General features: G+C 39.0%; 1 protein-coding gene across 30 annotated transcripts in view; it reads left to right on the top strand.

Annotated features, from left to right (window-relative positions):
* Positions 1-10,000, top strand: part of EBF3 (EBF transcription factor 3) — a 139,654-nt gene that overhangs the window by 71,446 nt on the left and 58,208 nt on the right. For 23 of the 30 annotated variants that reach the window (XR_008450740.1, XR_008450739.1, XR_008450737.1 and 20 more), the window contains exons 7-8: positions 4,335-4,416; positions 7,393-7,537. Coding sequence is in view for 24 of the 30 variants with exons in the window: in XM_054071932.1 (XP_053927907.1) it covers positions 4,335-4,416; positions 7,393-7,537 (227 nt within the window). In the remaining 6 variants the exon portion in view is untranslated. The remainder of the gene's footprint in view (positions 1-4,334; positions 4,417-7,392; positions 7,538-10,000) is intronic. The other 7 variants (XM_054071933.1, XM_009570148.2, XM_009570150.2 and 4 more) reach the window with 1 other exon arrangement.

Raw genomic sequence — 10,000 nt, 5'->3', positions numbered from 1 at the left:
CGGTTGTCAGATATTTCTTGGGAAAAAGCCAATTAAAGGGTAATAGAGTAAAGGATGAGAATTACCATTTGACTTCAAATGTCTCCTCTTCCTGTGCTCTCTCCTGCCTCCACCCTGTAACAGTGTTGTGCCCCTGTGGACAGCTTCTCTTCCAGAATCGCAGATAATGATCCAAATCCGAGCTTTTTTTACTCATCAAAGTAGAGCATGCTTGTCATATCTTAACAATTCTGTATTTTGCAAGTATAGCGAGAACTCATCTGTAGGCTTAATTGAACACACTAACCCCATACCTGAAATACAGATGAAAATGAAACATATTTATCGGAGTAAAGCAAAACGTTGCCAACAGTACTGCCAACAGTCTCCATCCTCTGTCCAGCTTGAGTCAGACATAGGGAAGATCTTGTTTGATAAAGAAGTGGAGGCTGCTTGTCACTGCAGGCTTTGGCTGACTTCCTTACCAAAGATCTCACCTATCACCAGTGCAGAATTTAGTTTGGAGTGTTGTTGCCAGGACACTCACACTTAATATCTGAATTAATAAAATTAAATATCTACTTCCTGCTGAGGTTTTTTTTGAACAAATGGCGCTTCTGTTTGGGGTCTAGTGGAAATACAATTTATTAACGCTGTTTCTAGGATGTAATAAGTGGGTTTCCACCATAAATACTCAAAATGGACCAAACTAAAGCTACCGCTTGTGCTTATAATACCAAGTATTTTCTTGCTTTGTGTTGAAATTCAAGTACAAAAGTCTTTCTGGTCTATTTGCTGCAGCACCTCCTCTCAAAAAGGTTAAGAAGAGGTGAAAAGGATGAAAAGGTACTTGCAGGGTTTAGAAAACCTTCTATGGAAAAAAACCCCATCTTTCATATCACAAAAAAATCTCCCCTAGGTTGTTATGTGCATAAGGTGGAGGCTTAAGAGCAGACACATTTGCAGATGAACTGCTTTTACTAGCTTCTCCGAGACATGACATTTGTTCAGAAGATTAGCCAGGTTGTAATGTGTAGCATAATTGCACTGTGCGGATGTCCCAGAAGTGAAAACCTAATTGCTTGACAGGCCTATAACTTTGTGGTACGCTCTCACCTTGTTAGGTCCTTTTCTGATGCAGTTCAAATGAAGTCTGGCCGCAGGTGTGCCTAATTTACCTCACAACAGAACGTGTTGAGTTTAATTGCACAGTGGTTGTTAGGAAAAATTGGTGGGTGGAATATCAAGTGACTTACTGTACAGGGATGGCAGATGGGCAGTGAGAGGCATCGCGAGCTAAGTGTATAGGTGAGGTGAGTTAATAAAAGATGTAAATTTTATCTTAAAATAGTGAAGTCTTGCGGTAGGTAATGCATTTTAATTAAGATGGTAGCAGTCCCCTTTCTGGCAGAGTGAAAAAATCAGAGCAAAGCAACATCAGAAAGGCTGCATTTTTCTCCATATCAGCATTTTAGGAGCAGTTTAGTATGTTTAGGCAGACTATTCTGTAAGACAATTTATTAAAAAAGGCTATAATTTGTGTGTATAATACAAGTTATAACAGGGAGAGGCAAATCTACTTGTGTTCTCATTCTGATGGTAGCAACGAAGTTTGAGATACGATGAAACAGAGCTGTGATCCAGCTCCCTGCTTTTTACTGTGTCACAGTGATCTTGTCTTGAGAGCGCAGGGCTTGCAGAGAGAGCATCTGGCCCTGTTCCCTCTGTGATAGGAGTGGGTTCATAGCACCCGTGGTCCTTGTTGGTCAGTTCAGAGGAACCAATGGGTTCATCCTTTTCTTCTGACAAGCTTTGAGAAATGCCCTGCCTGGGAACTTGGATTTTAAGTTGTGCTGTCTTCCTCTGAAAATCTTCTCTCATTTTCGCCTGTGCTTCATGAACTCTGAAAATTCAGTTTAAAAAAAAAACAAAACAAAATAAAATATCTCAGTTTTAGACCTGAAATACCTGTTCACCCATTCACCGCAGTGTTGTGACTTCAATATTTATTTCAGTGCTTAGGTTCATCCTGGTAAGCTTGAAGATGTCCGATTCCACCAGGCATAGGTCTTTTTCACCAAATAACTGAACAAATAGCAGTTCCAGTTGATGTTTAGTGAAAGGGTGCTTAATGGCCCCTTTTCTTTCCACAGGATGTGATTTCTCTGCGTAGGAACAATTCATCATGAATGCTCCATCTTCAAAACAATCCACAAGGAGCAATGCTTAGCATTCCTAGTGCACAATTCATTGGAGAATTTCAGAGCAATTTACAAACATTATCTCAATAAGCCTCACAACGCCCATTTGAGATCAGAAAAAAATCAGATAAGATACTCCTCCTCAGCCTGGCTGTGACACTACTAAGGAACTATAAAGCTAGAGACTCTTCCTTTCTCCTAACTCTCCAGCACCTGGTTTTCCCTTGTTGATTTAGGCATCAGCTGATCCTTTCACACTACCACAGTTCATGTGGTGGAAGGTGTACAAGAAAGAATAGAGTTCTGTCAGAAATGCTGTTACATTTAGGTTATACTCAGTTGATCTGGAGATCATAAATATATTTTTAAAAGCGCCAGAAAAATAAGGCAGATAAAATTACAGTAGAAACATGGCTAATAAAGATGCAGTTTTGCTGATAGCATCTCTGTTACAGTGTCCAGAAAACCTGAGTTCAAGTGAGCATCCAAGCTAGGAGATTTTTAAACCACCATGGAAATTCAGTTCTCTTTCAGCTCAACAGCTGAAACCCTTCTACACATGTTGGGACAGGATTTTTTTTAAAGAAATATGCATTTGGCTGAAGTGGCAGATTTGATTTACCTAAGCACAGTTTCAGTAAACTTAATCATTTCCCACCTTGCCTCTCAGATTGCTCCTTCAGCATTAGCATCCCATATTAATATTAGGGCCCTGCTCAAGTTTTAATGGAAAGGGAAAACCGGTGATTAAAAGCATGAGTTTGTGATATGATGATACTCTCATAATGCTCCTATCTGACCCTCAAAGGTCTGCAGGAGCGAATACAACGTGGTGCTGACACAGTGATACTTTCCGTCAGCTGCAGTTGGGCTGTGTTGGGTGCATAAGAAAGGAAGAGGTGCCTGGCTTGCCAGGAATGCTGTTGGCACATGGAAACTTCTGTGAGGTGTATACAGTGAGAACAGTCACAGTCGCTTATAAATAATAGTTGCTCATATTCTAAATGTAAAATCTCTGCCTCACCTCACTATTCAACCTGCATGAAGTTGGGCAGCACAAGTTTCTGGACTGGCACACCTGAGAAACTCTGGGTGAAGAGAAAGCCCGGAGCCTTGCCTGACACGAGCTGTCAGTCATTAGCTAAAAAACAGATTCGCAGACATTTTTTAAATTATGAAACATGGAAACATAACTACATAGAGAAAAGAGTCAGTGTTGGGTCATAAACATCCTCCGGTGCGAAGGCAGGACAGTGAGGGTTCCCTCCGTCTTGCATAGCCTGCAGGGTGGAGACATCCCACATCAGCTTGTTCCTCCAGTACAGGAGGGCAGAATGAAGGAGTTTGCATCTTTCCAAGCTTTTCCCCTTCCTCGAAGTGTTTATTGTATTCCCAGGAGGCAGCGTTGCTAGAAAAACAGTTTATGGGGAGATGCCTAGATGATAAGGGTTAGTCCTAAATAATTGCTGTTTGCTGCTCAGCAAAAATAAGCTGGATTTCCATCCCTGGGTAGAGTGACTCCTTACAGTTAAAGGCTGGCAAAGGTTGAAGAGGTCGTAAGACAGGGCCTAATTTGCCATGTTCCTTTCCTTTCAAAAACAATGAGGAAACTGGGGCCTTGCCGGTGGGCAGATCCCGCCTGGATCTCCCTGGAGTCAGCAGGAGTTGGATCGAGTTCTTTTGAATAGCAAGAGTTTCCAAACCGGAGGCAAAGCCAAGTGTTTTTCAGAAGATTGATCATTCATTACCTTGGAATTTTTCAACATAGAGGTCATTACTGCTAATATAAGTTGTGAAAAAATAAAATGTATTAAAAAAATAGAGACAAATTCTCATCTGGTGTAAGTCATTGCCTTTGAAGTCAATGAGTCATTGAAATCAACTTTCCCACACCAAGCTAAGGATATGGCCTGGAGTCAATACATTTGTAGCTGCTGAAAAATTAAAAATATAAATTTGCCTTTCCCTGGCAATAATGTTCTGTTTACGACAGAGATCTTATGCTTTAAAATAAGTTCATTAACTAATAGGAAAGTATTTCACTACCAGTATTCTTGTGGGTATAACTATTTATGATTAAATTTTATTAATTTTTTTAAAAATTGGGTATACATTTTGATGAATCTAATAGATTTCAATTCTGTATTTTTATAGATTCTTTCTAAAGTTTTTCCTCAAGTGCAATCAGAACTGTTTGAAGAATGCAGGCAACCCGCGAGACATGCGAAGATTCCAGGTACAGATCCCTCTTAAAGAATAAAGGATATATAAGTTACTCACATCTTCATCTGGATTTTTTTTAAATGAAAAAAACAGTGCTACTAATGCTACGTGCCTTAACAAAAAAATGCTGTTGGAATTTTACATTCCATCCACTAATTTAAATGTTAGTTCTTGGGACTTGCTGAGTTCTGCAATGGACTGTGATGGATCAATGCTGAAGCAAACGAGTCTCTCCTCAGAAAGTATTTCCATAGTTTTCCTTCACATAAACAGCTTGCATTGTAGTGTGACGTGTGTTCAGTGCTGCAGAGACTTTGTGTGTATTGAATGAGTAGTATAATCTTGCAGATGTGACTACGGAGTGCAGTAAAGTTTAGATTTCACATAGAGGGTTTTTCCAAACAGAACTTGTAAATTCAGCAGTGGTGGTCCCATCCATGTATTTCTGTTCCAACTGTGTTAGAAAATGTTTAATACTTCACTTTCTCCTTACAGCTTTTGAAATACCTTGTGGTGAATCACAACACTACTGAGAGACAGCTGACATGACGGACAAATTATTTCCTCCGTATCTGGGGTCATTTGAAATGCTTGTTAGGAAATACATGCTTCTTATTTCAAAGGATTTCACAATGATTCATATTTGAGGCTAATAATAAACTAGTATTGAAATGTTCAAAACTTTCTTATTTTTAAGAAGAATAACTTGTGGTTAAATTTGATAGCAAAACATGTGACATCTGTTTTCATGCACAGCCAACCAACCGGTGAAGCCAGAACCCTTGAGCCAGCCAACAGAAACGATCTGTAGCTGGAAAAAATATTTCTTCAAAACAATTGAGCCAAGCTTCCATTTTTCATGCATCTCAGCTTCACGTGGCATTGGTGATATTGATCCATCTGAACAGAACAGAAGGTCAAACCTGGAATGAGTGGAAATGTCCTCTTTGTCTCACCGATGACTAAATGAAGCATCAGTCATGAGTGATCTTGTGGTCGACAATGGAGCCAGTAGACACTAGAAAGACTTCCCTGGGTCTCTTTAGCTAATCTCCCTGCCTCTCAGAAGGTTTAACTGGACTTAACAGGATGTCAGATCTTGAACAATATTTTTAACTGGTTTCACTGTCTCAGCACCTTTCTTTAGGTGCACTGCAGGAATAAGCAGATATAACAAAGCATAGCATGTCTACTTTCTTTAGCTGAACTACAGTATTTTCCCTTGGTGACTGACCTATATATGCATGATGGAACAAAAATAGTTGTCATTTTTATATACACCTTTCTCTGTCTTTTTAATATACCGTGCTCTAGGAACCAAATGCAGAAATCTTTGCTGAAAATCACACTTGTACATTTTGCAATATTTCTTAAAGTCTGCAAATCTCATTAAAAGTGAAAGCAGATAACCCAGTGGCCTGGCAGCGGTTCTGCAGCTGAGGTGAGTGTGCAACCTCAGCACTCTCCAAAGTGGATGTTGACAAGAGTGAAAGTGTCCACTTCTGGGTGGAGAAAGGTAGGGAAGCAGAGCAGCCTGGCAGAGAACTGCCCTCAGGCTGTTCTAAAGGGTACCGCAGATGGCTGTCTCAAAGGAGACAGGATACACAGAAAAGGTGCTGTGATAGCTGAAAGCTAATTATGGGTTGTGAATAAGAAACAGGATCAGAGGTGATCCAAAACATAGAAGCAGACAAGAATATTCTTCTGATGCCTTGGACCAGCTCTGTGCAAAGGAGGCTGGATTTCCCTCCCACCCCTCCAGTTTTGTTCATTGTGCGTTTGAGTATAGGAGCTGGAGTGAGAACCCTGGCAATCATTTTTGTTTTATCCAAAAGTAAAAAAAACGGAAGACGAAAGCTAAAATGTCTACTAGCCTTTGCTATCGTCACCAGTACGGTTGATACGGCCTAACTAAGCCATCGACTTTAAGGACTCTACTAACATTAAACCCCAAAGAAATGCTACAGTGATTACTTCATTTAGAAAATCTGGAACCCACACCAGAGGGCCGATGCTGGAGTATTTAAATAAGATGTAAATGTCTGTCTGGGATTATAGCAATCGACCTACGAAGCCATGTTCCACATGAACCCAGGCACATCTCACGGTTTCCTCTTTGGCTTGTGCTCATGCGCTATCGTTTCCGGAAGGAGTTTCACAACTCCATTGTGTAGGTGTTTTTATGGGGAAGGTTGAGCCTTTTGCATACGTTCCTTTTCCATTTTCTACTGAGAAGCAGCTGGAAGCCAAAGAAGACCCTATCCATCATCTCTTCTATGGCCGGACTCTGAACCTGGACACAAGAATAGGAGCCTTTCACTCAAAAATAAAGGAGGAAATTCCATTGACATACCAGGGTCAATCACCATCCAAATGAACTTGAGAAGGGATACTTTTCATGGATTGAAAACACTTTCACTATTCATATTCAACTCAGTCTTTTCAGATGCAAAAAAGTTCATTATCAGACATTAAATGTAATTGTAAAACTGACCTGGAGATCATTTACTGAAGAAAAAATAGGGAGTTACGATGGTTCCTGATTTATTAAGCCTTTTTTATTTGGAATCCTCACAACCCTTCATTTGAAGACAGTCTCAAGTGAACAAATTTTAATTAGATAAACTATCTAATCAATATATCAACAGATCAATCAAAACAGCAGCTTTTAAAATGAGTGGCTAGAGGGGTGTTTCTGAAACTAATGGCTAGAAGAATATTTCCCTGAATTGAATTCATTTGTTAGCATAATAGGAGATTAAACTCTAATTAGTGTAGCAGGTTCTGAAGAGAAACAATTGTGAGTTAAAAATCACCAGTGTTAGCCACATAAACAAAGATGTATTCATAGTTGTCATTCACTTTGTTTAAAGTGAAAAGTAACAGGATGTGATGTTGTTTCATCTTAAAAGAAGATCTGATTCTGTATCTATGTTTATGAAAACGTGCAGGTTTTTTAAATTTTGGTTTTTTTTCTTTTCTTTTTCAGGTTGTTGTATCAACAACAGTCAATGTGGATGGCCATGTGCTGGCTGTCTCAGACAACATGTTTGTACACAACAATTCCAAACACGGGAGGCGGGCTCGCCGCCTTGACCCCTCAGAAGGTACGGCCCCTTCTTATCTGGAAAATGGTAGGCACACATTTACATGTCTTTTTTTATTTGCAATGCTTTTTTTTTTTTCTTTTTTTTTTTTTTTTTTGCACCATACGTTATGTTGATACACGACTACATTTACTTTTACATAATTTCATCTCTCATCCATCAAACCACCCATTTAAAAAGTCCATTAGTATTTCTCAGCCCTTGTCAACCAGAATACGGTCGCTACTGAATTTGCTTCTGACTTCTTTCTTTATTTAATACTTACAGTTTTGCAGTCACAACCAATTTTTCATCTTTTTCTATTTTTTTTTTCTTTCAGTCTTGTTTTGCTTGCAGCTTTTTCTTGCTATTTAATTTGACTTGATTTTATTTTGGCTTGTCATATTCCTTGATCCAGAAGTACAGTCTCAGGTTATGTATGCAAGTTTAAGTGGATGGTAAAAACATGACCGAATCTGTAAAGAATTTACAGTGAGGTCAATTTCCTGTGGCTGGGCCTTACTGCAGATTACGGCAGGAGGGGGTTTGTATGAGAAAAACAGCATAAAATGTTTTTCTTCAGACTGACTCAATGTGATTGACTTCTTGCCTGAACTGCTAAAAGAAGATAGTCTGAGATGAAGAGGAGAATGGAAAGTGTCTCTGAAAATCCAGAATTGTGAAATACTGTCTTTCTGGAGCCCATCAGCCTCTGAATTACTCTCACACAACTGCAGCTGTGCTCGTACACGTGCACAGACGTATTTATTCTTTCGCAAAGCTCAAAATAATAATTTAGGTTTAAATATCACTTCGTTCACCCTGTAAAATGCACCAACGTAAAGATAGAAAATTTCTCTCAGGTAGCTGGTTTTTAAATGAAATTAGAATAGAATAGAATAGAATAGAATAGAATAGAATAGAATAGAATAGAATAGAATAGAATAGAACAGAACAGAACATTTCAGTTGGAAGTGACCTACAATGATTATCTAGTCCAATCGCCTGACCATTTCAGGGCTGACAAAAAATTAAATGCATAAGTGCCAAATATGTCTTCAGTTCCTAAAGAGTTAGAATGATCAAAAATGCAAGGACTCTGTACAGCCAGGCCACTCACATCAGTTTCCACGGGACTCCTCTTGCGAGTTGTTACTAACATATTGACAGGACCATGGCTTTTTACACTAATAAAATTAATTAAAATAATAACAGAATACTAAGCTGCTAATACAATCATTGTCATTTTATGTTTCAAATAGTATTTACCAATGGGCAAACAGAGAAATGAATGAGGAAAGCAACAATTATCAGAAGGAAATACGATCTAGACATCAAAAAATGGAAAACGATTTACAAGTCTGCTGCAGTCCACACACACAAAACTAATTTGTTTTTCTGCATTAATAACTAAGGTATAAGAGAACAAAAATATAATAATTAAGGGTCGCCCTGAGCACCAGAGTCATTATGGTCTATGACGTATTGTTTATCTCTTTCATATGCACTGAAAGTAGGTGTGTGTTTTGCCTAGCAACCGTCACTAATGAGGTTCACAATTAAGAAGGCTGAATCCTCTTCCCTAGCCCTCTCCTTCCCCTGAGAGTGAGAACTAGCAACATTATAGGTTCAAGTAAGCATGCTCAGCCCTGTGGTGTTAGGTTTTAGTCTAGGTCCAAATTCAGCCTCTTCTAATGAGCTATTATGATCTTAGCAAAATACAAGTATTTATTTTTGTAAGCTGCATGAAAAGAATTTGACTCTAAGCAGCAAATACTACTTAGAAAAATAAAGGTCAGTTTTACATGCTACGGAAAATCTACATAAATGTCACCAACCAATAGCTCCTTTTTGCAATATGGTAATTGATTTGCTTTATTTAAATGTTAGAAATAGAGTGCCAAATCCTCTTTGCCTAACCTCCCATAAATGCTCATTCAAGTAAGCTGCACCATTTCAAATGAATGTGAAAATCTGAGCGCTGCTTCTTAGATTCCTTCTTTTAATAACAATTATAGTATCTAAGTAACTAAAAGTAAACACTTCTGTAATACGAATGTAAGAGAGAACAGCAGAGCCAGAGTTTCAGACACTCAGAATTGAAAGTCAGTTGGATTCAGAAGCGCTCAGCACCCTTACGAGTCGGGCCGTGCTCCCCGTGTGCTCAGGCAGCGTTAGGACAATGAGTTCCGGCCCAGTTGAAATGACTCCCACAACTTCTCAGGGTTTTAGCGTAGCCAGGTTAAGCTTTGGTCTCTTAAAACTGGGGTGATGTCACCTGCAAAGTAAATTCCTGAAATTGTTACCTTGCTTACTTGAAATTCTTTGTTTCCTTCTGGTCAGGGTATAACACTAGATACTGATACCCTGCATAAAATGATGGTGGTTTATGTCATGCTTCAAGTTAGTTGTGTCCCTGTGCCCATCAAGCCGTATCTTCCATCTAGGATGGTATGCTTTGTATTAGTAACACATTCTTTAGAGAAAAGTGCTCTCTAAAAACCACAGATA

The sequence above is a fragment of the Cuculus canorus genome, chromosome 7, assembly GCF_017976375.1.
Source record: "Cuculus canorus isolate bCucCan1 chromosome 7, bCucCan1.pri, whole genome shotgun sequence".
NCBI lineage: Eukaryota > Metazoa > Chordata > Aves > Cuculiformes > Cuculidae > Cuculus > Cuculus canorus.
This window is presented reverse-complemented; position numbering and strand designations above follow the sequence as displayed.